The following is a 24,355-nucleotide window of genomic DNA, read 5'->3' on the forward strand; positions in this document are numbered from 1 at the left end:
ATAGGTATTACAGAAGTATTATCATCCGATATATTATCATTATGTTTAGTATCTTCTGAGCATACGAAAAAGTATAGTAAAATTGAAAGGCTCCTCTTTCTTGCTATTTTTTTTTTTATTACTGAAACATCAAAAAAAAACTGTAATAATATAAAGAATAACCCAGTAATTATGCAATTCATGCAACTGATCAAATATTATACATAACAACAATTCACTGCTAAATCGCTCTTTTAAAATTTTTTTTTATTTATTGTACTTCAGTAAGTCGTGCGCACAGGTCTTTACTTTTTTTTAAATCTATAATTCAAGTATTAATTTTTAAAAATTTTATTTTATTATTTTTATTTATTTAATTAATTGATTAACTAAGAAAATTTCTATTACTCAAATTTTAATTAAATAAATAAACTCTGCTTACTTATGATAAATCGAAAGAAGAAGGTTGACAGTAAAACTAACAAATCACCATTATAATATTTATAACAGCATCAATTGTTTAATTTATATTAAATTTTTTTATTATCTGTAAATAAAAAGCATTATCAAAGCTGCTTTATAAATATGAGTAAGCTAAATGCATACAATAGCTTTGTATTAAATAATAAAAATTAATTATTTTCAGTTTCGATAATCTGGGAATTTTTCGCAAGCGCATATGCTTTTTGTTTTTTTTGCTTTTTCATTTCACTCTCAACAATAGGTGGAGGTTTAACAAATGGAATATGACGTTGGAACTCTGGTGGCATAAGTGAAGAAATGGCTTCTGGGATATTGATACCAGTTTCTGTTTGATTTACTTCTAAAATTGCACATATAACACGAGTTGTTGCACACATGGTTGCATTTAACATATGCACATAATCCACAGCTGCGTTCATTTTCTTTGTTTGCCCATATCTAGAAACAATAAAATTATTTTACATTTATTGAACAAATTTTTATTTCTTAATGAATTACTTAATAAATCTTCTTTTTTTAATATTTGATTTACCTTACTAATAAACGTCTGGCCTGATAATCCAGGCAGTTACTACATGAAACAAGTTCTCTAAAAGCTCCTGATCCAGGGAACCAAGCTTCAAGGTCTAATTTTTTAGCAGCAGCATGATTCAAAGCACCTGATACAATATTTACAATTCGATAAGGAATATTCAACTCTTGGTAAAATTCTTCAGCATTCTTGATCATCTCTTCCATCATTTCCCAGGATTTATTATCATGTGGCGATGTTAAACAAAATTGTTCAACTTTTTCAAATTGATGTACTCGAAAAATACCACGGGTATCTCTACCATGTGAACCTACTTCTTGTCGGAAACATGTTGAAAGTCCAGCGTACTTAATTGGCAATGAAGCTTCAGGAATCCATTCATTACGATGAAAAGCAGCAATCGGTTGTTCTGAAGTTGCAATTAAATATTTTTCATCAGATTCTTTATCATCCTTGTCAGCTCCTTTGCCAATTACTTTATACAACTCTTCATCAAATTGTGCCAGCTGTGCTACTTCCTGCATAGCATCTTTTTTCATGAAAAACGGAGTGTACAGAGGTTGATAGTTTTTTTTAAATAATTTCCTAAGTGCAAATTGAATCAATGCATGCTCCAAAAACACTGCAGCACCTTTCAAAAAATATCCACGTCCTCCTGCGACAGCTATTCCTCGTTCTCCATCCATTCCGTCAATCATATGAATTAAATCTACATGAGAATATTGTTTTCGTTGTGTACAATCGCCAAATGTTCTTTCCACCTAAAAAATATATTTAAAATAATAAAAAATTTCATATTATTAAATAACTCAATTACTAGACAATAAATATAAATTACCTTATTTTCTTCTTCATCATTGCTGACAGGAACAGAAGGATCCAAATGGTTTCCAACTTCTCTCAAAGCCGAGTTTCTTTCAGCTTCGGTTTTAATTAATTCTTGATTATTCTTTTCTATTTCATCATCAATAAGTGCACGGATTTTTTTTATTTGTGTTACTGTCAATGCTTTGAGGCTATCTGAGGTGACGCCATCCAAATTGTTTGCTACATCATCCGGTATAACATCACTATCACCAACTGGTTCCTTTTTTTTCATTTTCTCACCAATCTCTTTACTACATAAATTTTTTAATTTATTTAAATTGTCCGCACGATGCCTCAACTGACGCCAATATTTATCTTTTTCAATGACTACTGTTACAAGCCCAACATCTTTAAATCTTTTTCGTTGATTTTCTATTATTTTTTCTGGATTAAAACCTTTATCATCACGGAATAAATCTAAATCTAACACCATTTTCACAATTATTTTTATTTACTTATCAATAAATAATAATTTATCACTTATTTTTGGAGCGACAATTCGTCTGCACACGTGGAGTGATGCCTTTAGAATGAAAATTGGGGAGTGGATGCTATAGTGACGCGAACTCAGTCGGTAATAACAGCGATTTATGGTTCTTACCGAAGGTAATCAATTCTAGTGGTTAAATTACCAACTGATAATAATTGTTGAGTTTTTTGAAAAATGTAGAAAACAATTGAAAATTATTTATAATGATTCAGGTTAAAAATTAAGTTCATATAGTTTTTTTTTAGTCAATTAAATAATAAATAATTAGAAGCATGATGTTAAAACGACAAGAACTGTTCAGTACCATTATTACTTTAATTCAGATATTTATAACATCAACATGTAAGACAACAAAACAATTAAATTAATTAAATAGATGATTTTGACTATTTTAAAATTTTCAGCCAATGTTACGAAGCAAATGGACTCATCGAATTGCAAATTAACAATAATCGGAAGTGATTATGAGGGATCAATGTCAGTAACCTCATCAGGTATTCGATGTCAAGCTTGGTCTGCAGAAAATCCAGTACACGAGGTAACAATACTTGGAAAAAAAAAATTATTAAACAGGCTATATTTGTTGGTATCATGCATCTCTTTGCAGGTTGATCGATGGATTAGCCATCGACATTTTCCTGAAGGAAATAAGTTTGTTGCAAAAAATTATTGTCGCAACCCAAGTGATGATCCTAGAGGTCCTTGGTGTTATACGATTGATCCAAACATAATCAATGAAGATTGCAGTATCCCTTTGTGTGATTTTGGTGGTAATATTTTCTGACTATTTTATTGAATACGTAAATAACTAACTGGTCTATTTCATTAAATGTTTCTAATAAACAATTATTTAACTATCTAGAGTGTCGAATAACTGGACCTGGTTCAGAATACAGTGGTGATACAAAAATTAGTTCAACTAAAAAAGAATGCAAATATTGGGATCAAAAGCATCATCTGGATCATGAAAAAGTGACTAGAATATTATTAAATAAATGACAAAGAATGATATAAAGTATTTTTAGGAAGATAAAATATTTCCTGATAAAAACTTTCCTGAAAATTCACGCATGATGGCTGAGAATCAGTGTCGCAATCCTGATGGAGATCCAGGTGGTCCCTGGTGCTATGTTGACAGTGAAAATATTGAAACTGTTCATAAAGAGTATTGTGATATTCCTTTCTGCGATGATAGAGACTGCCTAGTTTACACTAGAGAATTTGACGATTACTCTATTATCACAAAAATGAATTATACAGTTGGAAATATCACGGTTTGGTTGAAATTTTGGAATCCAGCTGATCAACAAAAGGCAAGGAACTCCAACAAAGAAATTTATTGAAAATAAATTAGTTTGTTTCAACAGACTGGAGCAAGGATATTATTCAGCCACCTTCCAATTCCCTCATTAGGAAAAAATATTGCTGATGAGTGGAAAGCAGGAACTGAAATTTTTATCTCGAATATCTACAGCGGAATGGTTTATCCTGAGTTTGATGTAAGAAAGCAATTTTTCCCTTAAAAAAATGATTTTTCCTGATGTTTATATTTTAAATATAGGTAGAGACAAATTTCGAAGTGACTCCACACATACTGTCTGGAAAGAAATGGTCTGGATTCATCGTGAGTTGGAGCTATGGCTTAATATCTGTATACGCATTGGGGTCAACGAAGCCTCTATTTATTCAAGAATATGCTGTTAAAAATTCAACCACAGACCTCTACCCAGATGGGTTTTTGTATTACGGCATCACCGGTGGTGGATTACTTTGGAACATGGACTCTTGTCAAGAAGGTAACTGTTTCCCACGTTCAATAATTAATCATTTATTAAATGAAGATTTGAAAAATATTTATAATTTTCTAAAGCTTGTGAAGTTCACACAACATTCGGAGAAAAATATCAGAGAGTATGGCCAATAAGACAAATCTATTCTGAATACACCATTGAAGTATTCGTACGTGTATTTTCTGAGTTTTTAATACAATTGTACACCAGTCCTGCTGTTGAATATCCCTGCATCACAGTAAATAATTAATTTCACTCTAATGCAGCACTGAACCATTTTAAATGAACTAAAATAATTTATTTGATAGATTAAAATTGCATTTACTAATAGAGTATTAGTGATTCATGAAGATATTGATCATTCAATAGTTTATATATCCGAAACATTCAATAGAGACTTGCTTGATTATTGGGAGTGGAGAAACTTTATATTCATGTACATATGAATTTCAGTGATGCCATTTTCAATTAAATCATTAAAATTATTTTTGAAATGTTGTTCTAGCTTTTCACCATCAACTCTACACATTCTGATAGATCATAATTCTATAATACGCCAAGTATTGTACCTAGAGCACCATCTCCTTGCTTATAAGTGGCGCTGGTTTAGCATCAGCAGTATAGGCATTGCACACTGGACTTTGTACTGTGCTCCTGAAGCAGCAGATGCAGTAGAAGAGCCTACACCACCCAACTGTCTGACTACTAAAGCTGATGAATATTCAGGATCACAATGGTTTGCCAAAACTTTAAGTCCTTGTATTCCGTGGACCTCAAAATACGTAAGTGTTCGACTTAAAATCCAACATAAAAGAAAAGCTATATTTTTTTTCTCCAGATTCCAGAAAATGAAAGACAAGATATCTTGTTTCCTGAAAAATCAGTGCTGAATGCGACTAATAAATGCAGAAATCCTACCAATAATCCTAATGGTCCTTATTGCTACATAACATTCTTCCCAGCTGCAACTGACAAGTTCTATAGACAAGATTGCACAATTAGAAAATGTCGATCTGCTGATTGCCGAATGGCAGGGACTGCTAATGATTACACTGGAACACTAGCCGTAACACATTCTGGACGTGAGTGTGCTCCATGGCTAAGTGATTATGATTCTGAACAATTAGAGAAACAAAAGAAAAGCAGAGAACTACATTCAGAATTATCAAAGGCTGATAAAAAATCAGCAATTAAAATTAATGAGATAAGAAGAAATTTGGAAAAAAAGGATACAATAAAGCCCATTCATCCTGTTAATCCTGAATATTTTAATGACACTCTTTATCCGGAACGAAATGCAAAAGATGCTAGTAATTATTGCCGTGATCCGTCGCAGTCTGCTGCTGGAACGTGGTGTTACACTACTGATCCTTTAGTACCACAGGATTTATGTGATGTTAAGGATTGTGATATGGCAGGTAATTTATTTTTTGCCAGCTTTTTTTTTTTTTTTAGTTATGAAAGCTTGCAGTTGGTATTGAATTTCTTGCTGCAAAATGTTGTAAGTCAGGAAAAAAAAAAATTTTTAGACATACAAGCTTAAGATCAGAAGACTTTTTTCTTAACATTAAAAGACTTTAGAAGATTATTCTAATTATAAAAATTGAACTAGAATAATTGCAATCCTTAGACCAAGATTTTTGATATTTAACCAAAAAAAATTATTCCAGAGGAGTGTATTAATTTTATTAATGGATCTGATGATGGAAGACGAATGTTTATTTTACCACAGCATCGAATGACAGGTCTACTTATTAACGTTAAAATTTGGGTACCTAATAAACCTGATTACATAGCGATTATTTTGACTGCTGATGATGGATTGAACTCTGCTTATAAGCTCGTCATTGGAGCTAATAAAAATAATGAGACTATACTTTACTACAGATCAGAAGTTGGAGGTATTATTCTGCTAAACTAAATGTTAAAGAAATTAGATGACTGATGATAAATATTTTTTCAAAGATTTTGAAGTGGTGAATCGAAAAACAATGCCTCATATTCTATTCATTGGAAAGTGGAGTAACTTCCTGATTAAAATTCCTCGTGGAAAAGTCCAGGTTTATCATGAAGGAGCTACCAGTCCATTCTTTGATTGGACACATCCAGAGCCTGTTAAATCTTTCCTGCCAATTTATTATTATTTCTGTACTGAGCAAAATATTATGGCAGTTACCTTTGATTGTGTCCTAAGTACATTATTTAGATAATTAATAATTTTTTTAGTTGATAATTAAAATTAGCTATCAATGATATAACTCGTCTAGAGTGTCACGTAGAAATAACTACGACAAACCAACGCTCTAGAATACTTCCAGTCTCAATTGGGAATGAAATTCGCCACACAGACGATCGAGTACTCAGCTTTATGCTAAGAGCAGATGGAGTCGTAGAAATTTTGTTCTTTTTATTCCCAGAAGAATTAGAGTAATTTTTCAATGAAAACATTCTAAATGGAATAATTATTAATTAATTGTTCATAAAAGAATATTTTTATTCTTACAGACACTATGCTTTGAGAATCAATGAAGACAACACTAGGATTTCTTTGTTAAAAATAGTCAATTCAATTCCATCAACACTTTATCAACAGAAAGTACCTGTGAACAAGCTGCTTAATGGAAATAATTGGACAAACATAACAATAATGTGAGAGAGTTTAATTTATGATTTTATTAATCATAAAGTTTAATTTATTTTCTTTTGTCGTAAATTTCTATTAGATGGATGAATCATACGATTATAGTTTTATGGAATGACACAAAGGTATTTCATCACGAGCATACACATCCTCTATTATTCTATTTTTTCTCTGTGATTGTTGGGAATAAAACTAAGGCTATATGGACTGCTAATTGCTTACCACCTGGTAAAATAATTTTATATTTAAATTCTTCGTTACATAATTTTTTTTCTTTACTCAATTTTTTTTTTTCCTAACAATAAAAATTATAATTCATAATTTTTCCACTTCTATTTCCAATCGCACCTTTGATAAGTTGGATTGAAACAAAGACCTGCAGGACAGGCTCCTGGAATTTTTCTAAAGCCTCCAATACCATCATGATCACAAACAAAAAATCCACAATTACTTGGATTAATAATAAATTGACCAACAAAGGTACATTCTCCATTTCCTGATGAACGATCTGACTCTTTTAGAGTCTCAGGAAGATCCTCGACAAAACTAGTCGTAGTTGGTGTACTTGTAGTGAATTTATTTTGCTTTTTTTTCCAAACTCGAAGATTAGAATTTTTAGAAATTTCACTACCTAAAACGGAGTTTAAAGCTTTTAATATTGGATATTTTTCACCACAAATACCCTTGAAATCATCGGTTTCGATACTCCAGATCATGGCTCCACCTAAACGTTCTTGTTTAATGAACTCAGCTTTGGCTTTAATGGCACTGTGAATAAATACTTATAAAATATCACAAAAAAACTGAAAACGAACAACCTTACAGATCACTTACGGAATATCATCGAATGAAACCCACTGGTTGCCTTTGACCGCATAAGGCACGCCTCTTTCATTGTCCTGATAAATTTTCCAACCCCCTGCTTTGAATATCTCACAGATTTCATTATACCCAAGTATTCCAGGTTCTCGTGTATAAGGACCAGCTGTTCCTTTCACATTCGATGGAGCACCTACACCTTTATTACGAGGATTTGAAAGTGTAAAGCTCTTTCCATATGTTGGGATACCCAAAATGAGCTTTTCTCTCGGAGCTCCATTTTTTACCCAATAATTTACTGAAGCTTCCTACATTTTTTGAAAAAAATAATTTATTAAGATCATTATAAGCTACGGTTTTGGAATTACCTCCACTTACAATATTTAATTTTAACTCATTCCCAGAGTCACTCGATGAAGCGAAAAGAGGTGCATTCATTCCAGTGTGACCATCCCAGTAGCCATGAAAATCATACTCCATGAGATTAATGAAATCAAAGTATTGACTCATCCCTATTATGTCATAAGACTGTGATACTGAAGACTCTGGTGCTGCTACAGCAGTACTAAGAATGTAACCATGTGGAGCAAATGCTTTTTTTAAAGCAGCAGCTAGCTTCACAAAATTTTTCACATCTGCTTTAACTCCACCTCGTTGAGCGGGATATTCCCAATCGATATCTAATCCATCAAACTGATATTGTTCGAGAAATTTAACTGCATTCTTAGCAAAAGCTTCTCGTTGGGCTTGATTACTTGCCATTTTAGAGAATGGAACCGATCCAGCGTTCCATCCACCAACAGCAATCATAATTTTAAGGGATGGATTTTTTTTTCGAAGGCTAACAAATTTTCCAAAACCGTCTAGATTCCTTGGGAGATCACTCCAGGAGTCTAGGATTTTGATGTCATTGCCTTCAACGCCAACGAATGAATAAATTAAATGAGTGCAAAGAGTTGGATCAATTCCGTTAATATCGAATTGTCCATTCCCTGGACGATAAACTGACCAGGAACCGAAATAGCAAATGATTTTTTCTAAAAAAAAATTAATAAATAATGATTTATTGGATCAACAATAAACTGAATGATTTTTCTTACTTGAAGACGCATCAGCGATGGTGGAAACTAAGCTGATCGCAACACACAAAGTTATCAACCGCATATTTTATGTCAGTTGATAATATTGTAATACTTTAAAAATAATTACTGTAACACCTACTCTTTCGAAAACTAACTGTATTTGAATAAATTTTGTTGAGTTATTATATAGCTATGCTTATCGAAGAAATAATCCAAACAAAAAATTTGTAATGCGTACAACAATAAAAGTGATTGTATGTCTATGTTTATAGATCAATAATTCAAATTGTTACGAAATAAAAACGAATTTTCGTTAGTTTTAGACGTTAATACCTTCAATTTATCATAACTTAGTTGTATTTATTTCTAGAAATGTCAACATTTATACTCTATTGATATCTTCGGTAATATATCAATTTTAAATTAATATCCAATTGAGAAATATGAGTTTGAATAAATAAACAATTATAATAAAAAATACTTAACTCACGAATAATATCATATCAATATAAGATTCATAAGAAAATGAACATTAAATTTTTTCTGCCATGTAATACACATTTTTTACTCTGGTAAAATAATTGCAGATATTGATGGAGACCCAGAGGATGGAGAATGGTCTGAATGGGGTCCATGGACTTGTGGTGCAAGTTGTAATGGAGGAGTGGGTTCAAGAAAACGTGTTTGCAATAATCCTGAGCCAAATATAAAAGGTGAACCGTGTTTGGGTCCAAGTATAATGACAGGAAGATGTAACACGATAGCTTGTGGTGATATAACAGAAGATACAGTTTCTTTGATAAGACGAAGAAAGAGAACTAATTTCACAGCAATAGTGGTCAGAGAAAATCAACCTACACTTATAGTACCTGATGCTGATGTTGTAGCGCGAATTGGCGAAGAATCACCCAACTCTGATATTCAATGGTCACACGATGGAATTATTATCAAAGAGAAAGATGATCGAGTTTTTATTCAAAACTATACAATTGGTAAATATTTTTTTTTTTTTTAATTGTAACTCTTGATGATAAGAAATTTTTTCTTCTAGAAATAAAACAGACCAGAGTCCAGGACTCAGGAATCTATGCTATCAGTGTTCGTAGAGTTGATGGAACTCATCTAATTCTCAAAGTGATCAGTCTGGCTGTTCAACCCAGCCAAACAAAACTAACAATTCGTGAGACCATGCCAATGACCATCATCTGCCGATGTGTGATTTTAGGATACGTTTATAAAAATTTAAAAATTACCTGGTTAATTAATAAGAAGACTTACAAAAATTATGGAATATCAGTACCAATAACTGTAAATGTTGATACTGTTCTTGCTATTAATCAATCTCATAATGGACTCTGGGAGTGTCAAGTGAAAGAGGATGATTTAAGATTCATCTGGACGACTAACGCTATTCTAGTGAACGTCATTAGTGCACCTAATTGGCGCACATATCTTATGGAAGATGAATTTACAAAGCTATTTTTCGGTTGGATGCCAAATGAAACTTTTGTTGCTGTTTCAGTAGTTCTGATGTTTATTATCATAATATCTACCATTTCTCTCAGTCTTTATTATTACCTCAAATTCCAAGATCGTTTAAAAGGTGGCATGTCTGCTTACTTAAAGCAAAAAAAATTAAACAAAAAAATTGCAAAACCAGAAACAACACAGTGGCAAAATAATTTACGCCAACTGATTAGACGATTTTCACCTTCACTTAAATTAAATGGTAAGATAAAAAAGAAAAAAACTAAAGCAGAAGAAGAAGTGGAGCTATTAGTATTTGATAACGCTGACGAGAATACGTAAATATAAAGCCGGAAGAGATCGTGTGGTATCTAAGTAGAAAACTAGTTATTGCTTTATTTATTTGTTCAATTTTCTACAAGAATGATGTACTATCTATTAAAAAATCCAGTTAAAAGGACATTCGTGTTGGAGTAAACTAGTTTTGTCAGTAGTATTACTCTAATGATTAAATTTTTATGTCGATGTTATGAATCAAATAATAATTAATTCAGTGAATTTTTCTTTCAAGTACTTCATTAATAGTTGAAATATTAATAGTAGAAATCTGGAATGAAATCATTTGTAAAACTCATCAGAGTGAATTATAGCTTCTTGTAATGTTCTTGATGATCTTTCAATATCTAAACATTTTTAACTCAACACCCAAAGCTTCTGATTTTCGACAGTTTTTCAAGAATGTAATGGAGATGGTTTCAGCAGTGAAGAATCTCTTGGTTGAGAATATCGAGTAGTCGGATGCACGCGAACGATAGGCGTGAGGACACCGCGAACGTGAGAAGTAAGACGAAGGAAAGTAAGGTGTGTATGCGTAAATTGAGCACGTAGAGAGTAGATGAAATGAGAGCCCTGAAGGAATATAAAGCACATATACATATATATCTCCAAGATATAACGTGTTGAAGCGAAGAAGGAAAAGAATCTCGGCTCGTATCGAGCTTGTCTAAAGCAAGCTGCCAGTCGATCGTTTCGGGAGCAAAGAGAAGATGCAGAGGACGTTGGAGATAAAGAAGCTGTGATGGAAGTGAGCATGGAAAGAAGTGAGAGGTCCAGGACTAAGACAGGTGCCGAGCATCGCCCACGTGGTTCTTCTTAAGAGGCCGGTATATAGATGGGAGAGACGGGGTTCTTGAGAGCAAACAGGACAACCACAACCTGCGGACGACGGCCGGCTTCCTTGTGCCTGACCGAACGTATTCCTGAGATAGTGAAGGTAATATATCCACTTGGTGGGAGAATACATGAGATCCAATGCAATAGGTGGAGTTTGAGGAGGGGCTGGACTACCCATTCGGTAGCAAATGCTGCTAACCCGTCGCAAGGTCAAGATCAGTCGGTTAATCCTATCCAGTGAGCTAAAGACCTTGCACTTTACTGCCACGAGATATTGTGCGTGTGTTCTCTGCAGTTACTAGCCAAATTACTGATTTTAATGAGTTATTGTTTTAAGTTTATTTGTGATTTTTGTTCAATTCAATATTCTTTACATTCACTTCCTATCATTTATTTAATTTATTCAACTGTTAACTGTTTATTAACAAGCTTTTTGGTAAATCAACTTACTTGTTTAGTTTTTAAATGAATAAAAATACTTTTTTCTAATTAATCTCGTCATCATACTTGATACTTCAATGCAGTAGTGTTATGTAACTTGAAATAAATTAGCAATGAATTTTTCATTTTTAATTAAATGTTTTTTTGTTAAAAAATTCAACTGACATTTATCAAAGATATAACTTCAATTTCTAATTTTCATTTTTATCTCTATCAGAGTAATTAAAAAAATTAATAAACAGAAAATTAAATTTTTAAAACTTTTGGATAAATAACCATATAAAAATAAAATAACCTCAGATGGTCTAGAGCAGTGTATGGACCAGAAAATATAACTATGGAAACCTGCGTTCTGATACCAAAAGAATTCTCATTAGCACTAGCTACAGATCGTGGCACTTGTTCTGGTCTATTTCCAAATGACTCGCGATCCCTCGCTGATGTCCGAATTTCTGTGTGGTCCAATGTTTTTATTCCTTCCGGAACTCTTATTTATCCCTTTCAAGGGTCCATTAGGTTTGACAAAATCGATCTCTACTCACTTCTTGACGACAATGATGTAAGTAATTAGAACTAATTTGTAACATTAAAAGAATTACTAATTTTCTTGGTGATAACTGATAAATGGATTACTTTTGTTTAGATAAGACGTGAGTATGGGTGCTACGATGAAGTATCTTTCTCCAACTACAATTTAAACAAACGTCAATGTAATTGGATTCGATTTCTACGCATTGTTCAAACCTACAATGACCAAGTCAATCTTATTGGCACCAAAGTTAAAGGTAAAAAGATGAATTAATTACAATTAAATATCAAGTATTTTACATTAACTAATAACATTCTCATTCAATGAAACATTGAATATTATTATCACTGAGCTGTCCATTGATTTTATAACTCATAAAATTGGGTAAGAATGTTTTCAACATCTAGGTCTAGATGATAGCAATAAGAACATGATGATCGTTTAGTTGAATATATTGATATAAAAGTGCCACTGGAAATGAAATCATTATTTTAAATGTATCTTTTAAAATGCACATTCATTCATATAAAACGCATGTTTTATCAGGTGATCCCATATTTGAAGTTATTAAAGACGTTGAACCGGACTCAGAGCTGGTTGCTTGGTTCTTGCCAGGTTCGCATGAAGACCTCGTCCTCATATCGCGTGATGTCTGCTCGCGTTCTGCAATCTACAGGTGCACCATCGACTCGATTCTTGCTGGTGAGTATTACTTGTTTGATCTGCATATTTAAATGCAGTAGCTATTGATTCCCATTCAAATGAATGGAGAAATATTCTGCACCATAAGATTGCCATTTCATTAATTGGTTAAATTTATCTTCAATTAAGATAAATAGTTAAGCCGACTTCCTATCCTGCTTTACTTGCTTGCGAGATTTCTGGTCTTTTTTTTTATACTGAGACTTTGAAAGCTTGAAAAAAGAAGGCAAGAGTGCAACTAAAGACCTTCTAGCTTACCATCATCCATTGTACTGTCGTTTATTCTGACGACAGGGATACACATTTGAATCACAAGCGGCAAACTCTTGTGATCTGACCGACAAAAAAATTCTCAAGTGTATTTGCATTTCAGATTTGTAGACAGTCTTATCTTTTTCATTTTTTTTCTACTTTCATTCTTTATTCGCCCCTATTGCCGCGATGCTACTCAGACACGGAGAAATAAAAAAGGAGTCTAGTTAGCGATTGTAACCCTCAAAATAAACCTATCGAATTCAATTCTTATCTGAATTATCCTGAACAAGCCAATAAATGAAATGAAAAATCGCTTCAGCAATCAATTTCGCTCACAATAAGAACCTTTTTTTGCTCTCCTCCACTGGGAATAGGTACATTTTCTTTCATTCAAGAGTTTATAGCTGTTTTATATCAATCTCCTTTTCAACATTCTGCTAAATTTCTTGCTATGGTTGTATTTGTAAAAAAAATTGATGAATTTTAATTACCCAGGGGTCATTTTGGAGCTATAATTCTTTACTTTCTTGACTCTATGTTAAAAAAATTCCATCAGGGATTGAAAATACGTTTTTTAAAATTTTTCTATGGTTTTTCTTGACCAAGATGTAAGTTGACGAAGTAAAAAAACTTATACAATTTTTTTTAACTAAAAGATATTTTTTTCTGTGTTAAGACTCACCCTTGGATCTATCAAAGACTCTTATTTCTCAACAATCAAGCCAAATAACCTCATCATACTACGAGTTGGACGAATACGAATCAACATCAGAAGAATTTTCATCATCAAATCTGTCCTTGACAAGTGATCACCTGGATTGTAGTATTCTGACAACAATCAAAAGAGGAGAACGTGTTCTCTTACCTTGCAAAGTCTGTGGCAAATCATTCGATAGACCGTCTCTACTGAAACGTCACATGAGAACTCATACAGGTAATTTATCTATCTACATTTTTTCGACAGTCATTGAATGAATTTTTTAAATGATTTTACTGAAAAATAACCTGTTGGAATTCCAGGAGAAAAACCACATGTTTGCATGGTCTGCAACAAAGGCTTCTCAACTTCAAGTTCTCTCAATACCCACAAGCGAATACACAGCGGGGAAAAACCTCATCAGTGTCTTGTGTGTGGCAAAAAATTCACAGCTTCATCGAACCTTTATTATCATCGAATGACTCATATTAAGGTAAGAATAAAAAAATATCACTCAACACTTTCTTCTTTTTTTCAATTTAATCATGGACCAATTTAAGAATTATTTGAAACAAATTCTTGGAGTAAATTCTCTGGAATATTCTTTAGAAACAAGAAATATCTTCGTTGCTTACATCTTAATTATTCAAACGGATGAAAAAAAATGGAAACAGGAGTAGAAAAAAATTATGTACCAATTAGAGAATGTTCCTTTTATCAATGAACAATGAAATATGATGTTTCTGATGCCCACTAGACCTGTCACTATTTTTTGTCTATATTTTTTTCAACAAAAAAGCTTATCGGCTCCGTTATTTCCTTTTCATTTGCTCACAGAAAGGAATAAACTTACACATTTTGATGGTGAGTAATGTTACTTAGTCCTAGATCTATCATCCTATCTCAGCAAAGCACGAAGACTTCCGTTATGCGTAAATCCAGAAGACAATTAAATATGTCTCATAACCACAAGATTGTAAATGAATGCATCCATACCGCGACATTTTTTTTTATCAGAACGGAAACTTCATGAGTTTCTCTCTAATCCCCCGAAGTAATGATATCTCAAGGAGCCATATAGGTTCCACTGCCATCAGCTACTGTAATTGGCCCATTACTTGCTACCGCTTGGAATGCAATCCAATTAGAGAGACAGAGAGCGTATGTACCCTTAGGCTGTTTCACATTTTACTTACACTATAGTAAGTTTTACTGCACTACAGCTTCTTCCTGCGTGTGACTTGAACCCCACTACCTTATCCAGCTCCAGCACTCAAGTATTTCATCTCATTAATTATCAACTTTGTTTTTAAAGTGGGAGAAAAAACTATCGAACGTTGATTACACCGGATAACAGTGAAATTGGCTTGAAGTTATTTTTTATTCAGTAAATTAAAAAAAGCTTTCAAGCAAATTAATGTTGAAGAACATTTTACCTGAAATCTGGAATTTTTTTGAAGAAAAAAAATCTTCTTTGATTCTTCTAATGAAAATAATTGATACTTAAAAATACATTTATTACAATAATGATGTGAATGGAATTATTTAAGAACTCAATTTTATCTTTCAAATATGAAATGTCGGACCAAAAACGAATAGTTCCACTTTTGAGTGAATTGTTGATATATTTTAAAAATATTCTGATAGCTAACGATTATCAACTAATTAATAAGCATATTTATTTTTTTTTTTAGGAAAAACCACATAAATGTTCTCAATGCTCTAAATCATTTCCAACACCAGGTGATCTGAAAAGCCACATGTACGTTCACAACGGGCTATGGCCTTTCAGATGTCATGTTTGTAATCGGGGCTTTAGCAAACCAACTAATCTTAAAAATCACATGCTTCTTCATCTCGGTAGATGCTCCAATAAGAAATTCATCAAGTCTGATGTATAAACACAATAATATCTTTGAATTATAATAGATTATTAGACCTTTTTATAATAAGTAAAATAAGTGAAATAGATGATAGTAAAATTGATGTGCCAGATATTAAACAGTTCTAATTTTTATCTATAATATTTTTATCATTAAAGTTCATTTTTTCATTCAATTAACACTTTGGGTACATTTTTTTTTACTGGTTATAATTTATATTTTATTTTAAATGGAAGACGTCTAATTAAAAATACTAAAATTTATAGAAAAAAAAATATTTCAATTATTAAATTTAATTTGCACTCAAAGTGTTGAATCAAAAAATATTTGAAAGTGATAGACATTAAATTTAATCACATTTTCTGCATTATTACTTAAAAGTTACATCTTGATATTTTATTGTTATTATTGTTATTAAATAACACGTTCATTTGTTATTTTATTATCGTAATTTTGAAAAATGTAAAACTTAATTTTATTTTTTATGTTACTTATTAAGTTTGTTCATTTACGATTAAGTATAGAATAAATTTATCTGATAAAATTCCGTTTCAATGTAATGTAAATATTTATCATGAATATAAACAGAACACAATTTGGATATTTTTGTTTGTATTATTTGGTGATATTCTAATGATTCTCTAAGAATTGATAGAAAAAAAAATAGGATAAAAAAATGAAACATTTAAAATGTATCTCATTTTCATCCTCACCATTTTTGTTTAACATAATTAATTTAATTTTTCATAATATAATTGATTTAATTAATTATCATTAGGATTGGAATGAAATTTATTTGTAATCAGGAGTTGGAATATTCTACATAACCATTGATATTCTAAAAATCATTTCTAAATGATAACGAAATGATATTAAATATCAGCACCACCACTTCCTAACCCAGCCTTAGAATCAACAGGTATTTGTTTGAGAAAACAATCATCAAAGAATTGTGCTATCGACAGATATAAATGGCCAGTTACTCCATTTAAACTATGTCCAACATCAGGATAAACCTGTTGACGATATACTATTCCTTTCTTTGAAAGATGATGCGCTAGTGTCATTGATTGTTTAAATTGCACAAGATCATCAGCAGTTCCATGGATCAAGTAATACATTTTGTCTCGTAGAAATTCTATTTTGTTGGATACATCAGATTCCAAATATCCTTTGTAATTAGACGTTACGTTTGGTAATCCCATATATCTTTCAGCGAATACTGAATCTAAAATTGGAAATACGAGCAACAGATGATTCACAATAAACTCTTATCTTAGACTATATTTCAAAAACCAAAAAAATAACAAAGCAAATCAAAAGATTGAAAATCAGCAAAATAAAATTCTAGACACCAACTAAGAGAATTCAACGAATAAACATCAATAAAGCAAACTAAAAAACCAAAAATCCTTTAAGCTAACCAGAAAAAAAAATTTCAAGTGACGAAAAATTATAAATTCCTACAAATGGAAATATTAAGTGGTAATGCTAAGTTTATTTATCCTACAGGACCTTTATCGTTTCTCTATCAATTTTAATTAATCAATATTAAATAGGTTATTCGCATCATGTTTTTCCCCATTCATCGCAAAATTTTATTAGGGAAATTTTTGGAATTTAATAAATAGGCATACTTTTAAAATAAAAACAAATTAGCATGCAGGATAATGTTAAATTAATATTGATAAAGACTCACCATATAACTTCCATGAAACGATCGGAGCCACGCTAACACCACACTGAAAGACGTCTTGTCCAGGATCTGCTAGTGCTAGAGCAGCGACGAAACCACCATAGCTCCAACCCCAAATAGCCACGCGTCGTTTGTCAACGAAGTGCAGTGAATCACGTAAATACTCTGTCACCTCCAGCTGATCAGCAACTTCAACTGTACCAAGCCTGTAGTACACCTCGTATAGCATTTTGTATCCTTGTCCTCCACTTCCTCTTCCGTCAATTTGTGCCACGATAACATTCTTTCGGCTTGCTAGGTAGGTGTTCCAGTCGATTTTAAATTCGTCTGTTACTAACTGAGTTCCTGGACTTCCATATCTGCAGAAGATTCATAATATTGATTATGTATTTCTATTGAATCATTTTATAGATAATTTACAAAGAAAAATCTTACACTTGAACCACCATTGAATAACGCGTTATTTCATCTTCTCTCAATCCGGGTGGTAAATAAAGTCGAACTTGAGCATTATAACCTCCACTTATTTGTACTGGGAATGTTTTTATTTGTGGTAATGCTATTTTTGATAGCCTTTCCTGTAGAATAAATTTTAAAATAAAAGTAATGAAGAATTATTATATATTAAAGATGTAAATGATTAATAATTACCTTTAATGCCGTGTTGTTTTGAAGAAGCCTTATGAATCGTGGCTTTGGAGTTTCTGTTTTATACAAAGACACTGTTGGAACACCAGGACCTAAGCACTCTAGAATGAAGTAGTCCAATCCCGGAGAAAATATTGCATTGTGATATGAACACGTTTCAACCACAGCTGAAATATTTTTTTATACTCAATATTACTGTAATAAACACGTTTAGCTTGTAAAATATCTATTGTTAAATTGTTTTGATGATTCATCATATCATGAAATTTGAAAGTTTTCAGTTAAAAATTTCTACAAGTCTAGAAAAGTGATGCTATTCAATAGAGTGCGTTAATAATTACGAAAAAGAATTCATTTTTTAGAAATAGTCTTGTTTTTAATCATTGGTTGATTGACTGCATGCATTGAAGTCATAGTCCAGCTGATTTTATGATCAGAAAAATGGCCAAAACATGACAATGACCACAGACAAATATTTGAACATGAAAACTCTATTAGAGACATTTTTATATATAAAAAAAAGCTCACAACATATTTAACATTCAAATAAAGTGTAAATGCACATAAATGAAGGAGTGTTTCAGTGCAGTTTGTTTCCTAAAAATATTAAATTATTTTTTATCCCCACCTATATTTTTTCATTTTAATTTTATGAATAAATCACAATGATTGTTAACATTAATTCCAAAGACTTTAGAATCCCGATGTACATCAAAATAATATGTATATTACAATCACACATATACACAGTGTTTTTAGCAAATTGTTTCTCCATTAATTATATCACCTGACTAACTAACAAAACAGATATTTTATTCTGTCTCTACCTGAATAATAATCGGGATCGATGGTGCAGAAGATGATAATGAATCACAATTACTGTAATAATGAGGTTCTCTGGGTTCAGAAATGCCACAAGCCACGGAGATCAAGTAAAGCTCGATGATGTTCCAACAAATGTCCAGCTGTCAAGAAATCTTTTCTTTACAATAAACAAATGTAACCCATTGCTAAATTTTTCTTTCCTCATTTACATTTTGAAGAGTTCATTAAATTTATTTCTTTTTGTTATCTAACAGCTCAAAATTATTTTTTCAAGTCATTATGGTTGGTGTAAATCAAACTGATTCTTCAAAGTAATACTGTTTAAATACAAGATCATTCTACTTTCAGAAAGGAAAAAATTTTTTAAATCCTTTAACGTTTTTTTAAAGATAATATTTTATTCCAAAAGGAAAATCTTTTACGATTAAAATCCTAATTAAAAAATTTTTTCCAAAAATTGTTAGTGTGTGTGCATGTGTGAGAGAATATATCGATATTTTTAATCAATAAAAAGTGCTTTTCAATCAAAAGTGAGCTAGAGATCATTACCAATAGTGTGTGATAGACAAAACAATAGCCAGAAATCTAAGAGTTTAATTTTATATTCTATTCTAAAGGAAGATTGATAACTCATTGAAAAATCAGTTAATTTTTTTACTCACGTTTATTAATTTTCTTGGACTTTTTGGAACTTTTACTTTCGACAGAAGTCTCTTCAGTTGATTTTTCATCTTCGTCTTCCTCAGCAGTATCCACTTTCTCACTCCAATCGGTGTCCAACCAGCCAGAAACTCCCGATAATCCCAATTGAAATTCACTCTCGGTCTCAATCAATGATGAATGATTTTCTGGCGTTGAAGCAACGCAAGTGATGCAAAAAGCTGGATGTAATGATGATCCAATTTCCGGGAGGACGGAGCTTACTCTATATAAATGGCGCTGAGCTGGCTTTAATGAAGGAATTCCTAGAAAATATCTTTAAAAACAATTTAAATAGAAGACAAAAAATAGAAGAAAAAATGGCATATCAGATAGAAATAAAAAAAACTTACATAATATTGCTAACTTGGTCCCATGCAAGAATTTTAACGACTTCACGTCGACCATGAGTCAGTGGTAATACTTGCTTTTTAGCAACATTGACCCAAACAATATGTTTGAAAAAGCCAGCCGGACCATCCCTTACAGGGGCTATCGTGATATAACTACTGCTATTTAATGAAAAGAAAGGGGGATCTGATACAATATCAACCCAACCACGACTTTCACTAATTCTCTGAGTTTCCTGGCAATGCCATAATGGACTTTTGCACACTGTGATGACTGATAGATTTTGAGCACGCGTCAGCCAAGTTATCGTCACTTCCGTTAATGAAACCCAAGAAACAGTGGTGAAATAGTGTTCCCTATAATCAATTATTCCATCAGTTATTCGCAAAACCATTGACTGTTTTAACTGTTAGAGATATAGAGCTCCTGAATGTGTGTAGACATTGATAAAATTTACTTACACATGTTCTATAACAAGTGGAGGTTTAACTGCTTTAACAGAAATATCCTTAGGATCAGCTAAATCTGCGACAAAAAGCTTTACTTGAGGATTTGGTGTGCCAGGCCGTGGGTATCTAAGTGATGAGGATTCTGAGTAAAGCTTCTGATTCTCTTCTCCAAACCATGGAATGTGGGCTTCTTCTACTAGGGAATCGTTGAATGTTGCATATAACATCATGTGGCCATCTTTTGACATCCAGAGAGCACTTGGGCTTTGGAGAATTTCCTCTGGAAATTGAAAAATTAATTTTATAAAAATAAAATTTTAATATTATAAAATTCTCAATGACGTCATGTTTGCAGGGAAACAATAAAAAAGCTATTAAAATTACATCGACTGGTATAAAAAAATATCACCTTCATAAAGCCAGTCGGGAAAACCATTGGATACTATGCCCGGTACTGCAGTGTCAGTCACGCGATATTCGAGGCTGGATGTTGGACTAGTTTTGTAGTAAATATCATAATCCTGAATCATGACGAGGCCATGACCTCGTGGAGTCCATTGTGCGTATAGCAGATAAGGGTGAACATATTTCTCTGGATTCGGGGTCAGAGGTATTATTTCTCTACATTAAAAAAAAAACAATCAATAAATAAATTTAAAAAAGATAACAATTAATTGAATAACAAATTTATCTGATACTTTGTTATAATTATTTACCATAATTTATCAGTACTCACCGTGTGTTAACGTCATAAATAATGTATTGCGCAAGAGAGGTGAACCTAAATAGCTTCTCGACATTCTGGGACAGCAGAAGATATCGATGATCGGGTGAGAGAGAAAATGTCTCGGGATTCAGACGCCTCTGGAAAGTTTAATCAATCAATGAAGGATTTTTTGCTTAGAATAATTTGATGAGCTAAATGAGCGATGATAGACAATCTTTTTTTATTTGACCATCGATTTTTTTTTTAGTGATTAGGGTGAGTTGATTGATGACTAAATCTATGAAGCGAACAATTTTTAACTTCCTATTTGGAAATTATGGTACTGGAATTTCTAAAATTTGAAATTTTAAAATATTGGTTCAATCAGTTAAGATTTCAGTTGATACGCAAAAATAAATTACTGAAAAAAAGAAACTATGAAGAAAATTAAGAAAGAAGAGCAACGGCGAGTTTTTGTTCTTTTAGTTGGCGATAAGTTTAAGAGGACCCTCTAGCACAAATAAATTTTTTAGATAAAATCCAAGGTAAGCGTTTAGAAGACTCTTTCATACCCTACAAGATGTTTTTAAAATGAATGTTATACGGCCATTTTTAACAGAGTAATCGTTTTTCAAAGAAAAAGTGCCGTTTTCAACTTCGAACCTCAATAACTCTTGAGAAAAAAATCGTATAGTAATGAGTCAAAGGTCATTAAAAAATTGAACATGTTTTTCGCAAATTGCTTACTCTAGATTTCAATTCCAAAAATATTCTAAACATTTTTTTTCTGTTTTTAAAGTCATTAAAAAAATTTCTCTTGTATTCTGATGACTTGGCCTAAATCTTTTTCGTATGTCTTTTATTTTTTAATTATAAAAATACATAATTATGATGAAAACTTTTTGCAAATATAACTGAAGGTGTTTTAAGAAATAATTAAGGAGTGACTTACAAAAGTTTCATTTGGCATAAGACTCTGAGCTGTTGCATTCGGATCAAGAGCATCGAGGAGTGAAATACCACCCCAAGAATCGAGGAAGCATATGTGTCGGTTGCTTACCCAAGTTCCATTGAATGGAGATGGTGTTAATTCACCAGTTAATATCTGATAACAAGTATAAGATGATTAATTAGAATCGCATTTGTACGTTCAAATTAAACAGGAAAATGGTTTAATATCCACAAAAATCATTGTAATTAATTGTATTACTAATAAGCGTTGATAAAAATTTCAACTTACTTCTGACAAACGTAGTCGCGTCCCCCGGACCCGTGGACCTTCATCAGGTGGTGTTAAAAGTGCTACTGATGTCACTATCAACGCCAGGACAGCGATAATAACGAGGAGGGCAATTAGTATTCCTCGCCAGTTCCTTTGGTTTGGATTTGTCGACACCAACTCCTACAAAATAATTATTCAACATTATCTCATGAATAAACAATCATTCCCAAGTATTTTACAACATGAATTTTATCTTCTTTTAAAAGAAGAAACATCAATTTGATTGATGCAGAGCTTTTTTTATTTATTTTCTGTGAAGCAATGAAGAGCGAAATTTTTTTTAATGAGAGCTTAGCAAACTAGAGAACTTAAGTTGTCTAATAAGCCCTAGTTCATAAAAATTGGAGCATTTTTTTGACAGAAATGCAGTCATTTTAATAATTACAAAAGTTCTATTTAAAGAATTGTTCAAAAAAAATGAAATATTTTTTTTCCAACGCATTTTCTAGCTGTAAAAAGTAATTAAAAAAGTTTTGATAGAGTGTTTAGTATCAAGAAGTATCAAGGTTTTGAATGCTTTTCAGTCCATTGAAACCTGACTATTTTTCACCAAAATGCAGTCATTTAAAAAACCTTTTAATTCTAAAAAAAAAATTTCTCCTATTTCTTGCTACAAAAATTTATTTGTTTTCCTTTCTTGTCATAATGTTGACATAAAATACTATTATTTACTGTAATCCTCATTTCATGACAAAATCAATAGAAATAAATGCTCTAATCTCGTCAATCACCTGTTTATAATAATCATCGATATTTGAAAACAGAATTGATTTGACGTTAAAAAAATATTACAGTATCATAGATATTAATAAACGTGTTTGAAATAGAATGACGACCTTCCATCACCCTTCATTTGATCTCCAAGCATCAAACAAACGCTATCCATTGACGATAACCGAAGATAAATGATATTAAAATGAAGCAAGTTTATTTATTTCTTACTCAATTTATTCTGAAATAAAAATAAAACCTTTAAATTTTTTTTCTCGTTTGCTTTTCAGCAGAATCAAGAGCATACTTTAAATGAAAGTTCAATTAAACGTATAAGCCTTGGTATAATTAAAGAAAAAAAAATAGAAAAAATATTTTTTGAGGTCTGTATTCTTTGAGGGCTTGAGCCACTGTAGTGGCATTCATTCCTCGGAGCTACTCTCACATGAAATCGATAGAGAAAGAACCAGTGGGGTGCAATATACATCCAACCTTGTTGCTCTACTCATTCCCGCGCTCCAATGCTTATTCATTCTTAAAGTGGAAAATATTTTTTATCATTTTATCAAATATGTCACATCATTAAAGAACACTAACAAAATTATTCTGAACAAATAAAAATAATCCATCATTATAAATAATTATTTTTATCCATTAAAACCCATCAAATGCTGAAATAATAGAAAATATAATTTCAATGTTTAAATAAATTGTTGGGATGATAAAAGTGGGAAATAATTAAATTATTTATAATAAATAAAAATATTTACCTCATCATCATACATATTGTCGTGATCAGCCATCACAAATAAAGATTAAAATTCAAAAAATATTTAAATATTTCTCAAAATAAATTCACAATTATTATTAAATATCATTTATAACTTTAATATTTATCAAACAAGTAAAATAGTGTATTTGAATAATGAAAATATTATTTAATCGAGAGAAGCTCCGTTTGCTCTCCACGGAATTTTGGTACTGAAACTCAAAGATCTAGTGATGCTGTGGAGTCTGCGCGAAATTAAACTTGCGCAGAATTATAGAACTCTAGGACATGCTGAGGATGACTGATATTAGCAGAACAATATCGCATTTATTGTAGGTATTCTCTAGAGGAATGTGTCGATATGTAGGGCTTTAGTATGCTTGTGAATC

General features: G+C 31.8%; 6 protein-coding genes across 6 annotated transcripts; 3 read left to right on the forward strand and 3 right to left on the reverse strand.

Annotated features, from left to right (window-relative positions):
• Positions 1–502: 502 nt before the first annotated feature.
• Positions 503–2,413, reverse strand: SerRS (Seryl-tRNA synthetase). Its single transcript, XM_035077811.1, has 3 exons — positions 1,833–2,413; positions 995–1,755; positions 503–900 (listed from the first exon to the last, which is right to left on the reverse strand). The coding sequence occupies exons 1-3, from the start codon at positions 2,292–2,294 to the stop codon at positions 612–614; spliced, it is 1,512 nt and encodes a 503-aa protein (XP_034933702.1). The 5' UTR covers positions 2,295–2,413; the 3' UTR covers positions 503–611.
• A 210-nt stretch (positions 2,414–2,623) lies between these two features.
• LOC118063755 (uncharacterized) lies at positions 2,624–6,351 on the forward strand. The gene is made up of 13 exons (XM_035077910.1): positions 2,624–2,693; positions 2,756–2,889; positions 2,959–3,121; positions 3,214–3,323; positions 3,377–3,664; positions 3,719–3,850; positions 3,913–4,147; positions 4,222–4,379; positions 4,450–4,577; positions 4,647–4,923; positions 4,980–5,559; positions 5,938–6,042; positions 6,107–6,351. The coding sequence occupies exons 1-13, from the start codon at positions 2,624–2,626 to the stop codon at positions 6,349–6,351; spliced, it is 2,625 nt and encodes an 874-aa protein (XP_034933801.1).
• Positions 6,352–7,114: 763 nt separating this feature from the next.
• Positions 7,115–8,765, reverse strand: LOC118063756 (acidic mammalian chitinase-like). Its single transcript, XM_035077911.1, has 4 exons — positions 8,702–8,765; positions 7,980–8,638; positions 7,617–7,909; positions 7,115–7,550 (listed from the first exon to the last, which is right to left on the reverse strand). The coding sequence occupies exons 1-4, from the start codon at positions 8,763–8,765 to the stop codon at positions 7,115–7,117; spliced, it is 1,452 nt and encodes a 483-aa protein (XP_034933802.1).
• A 361-nt stretch (positions 8,766–9,126) lies between these two features.
• On the forward strand, positions 9,127–10,720 carry LOC118063757 (uncharacterized). Its single transcript, XM_035077912.1, has 3 exons — positions 9,127–9,130; positions 9,271–9,675; positions 9,735–10,720. The coding sequence occupies exons 1-3, from the start codon at positions 9,127–9,129 to the stop codon at positions 10,490–10,492; spliced, it is 1,167 nt and encodes a 388-aa protein (XP_034933803.1). The 3' UTR covers positions 10,493–10,720.
• A 1,206-nt stretch (positions 10,721–11,926) lies between these two features.
• LOC118063675 (zinc finger protein 430-like) lies at positions 11,927–16,059 on the forward strand. Its single transcript, XM_035077776.1, has 6 exons — positions 11,927–12,323; positions 12,408–12,549; positions 12,840–12,995; positions 13,927–14,184; positions 14,271–14,440; positions 15,642–16,059. The coding sequence occupies exons 1-6, from the start codon at positions 12,102–12,104 to the stop codon at positions 15,846–15,848; spliced, it is 1,155 nt and encodes a 384-aa protein (XP_034933667.1). The 5' UTR covers positions 11,927–12,101; the 3' UTR covers positions 15,849–16,059.
• A 545-nt stretch (positions 16,060–16,604) lies between these two features.
• On the reverse strand, positions 16,605–24,236 carry Dpp10 (Dipeptidyl peptidase 10). The gene is made up of 12 exons (XM_035077872.1): positions 23,968–24,236; positions 22,445–22,606; positions 22,157–22,309; positions 21,235–21,362; positions 20,908–21,119; positions 20,511–20,778; positions 20,052–20,405; positions 19,662–19,975; positions 18,178–18,341; positions 17,962–18,104; positions 17,530–17,885; positions 16,605–17,058 (listed from the first exon to the last, which is right to left on the reverse strand). The coding sequence occupies exons 1-12, from the start codon at positions 23,998–24,000 to the stop codon at positions 16,703–16,705; spliced, it is 2,643 nt and encodes an 880-aa protein (XP_034933763.1). The 5' UTR covers positions 24,001–24,236; the 3' UTR covers positions 16,605–16,702.
• Between the last annotated feature and the right edge of the window lie 119 nt (positions 24,237–24,355).

Source organism: Chelonus insularis, unplaced genomic scaffold (assembly GCF_013357705.1).
Source record: "Chelonus insularis isolate UGA/USDA-ARS -01 unplaced genomic scaffold, ASM1335770v1 contig_146_pilon, whole genome shotgun sequence".
Lineage (NCBI taxonomy): Eukaryota > Metazoa > Arthropoda > Insecta > Hymenoptera > Braconidae > Chelonus > Chelonus insularis.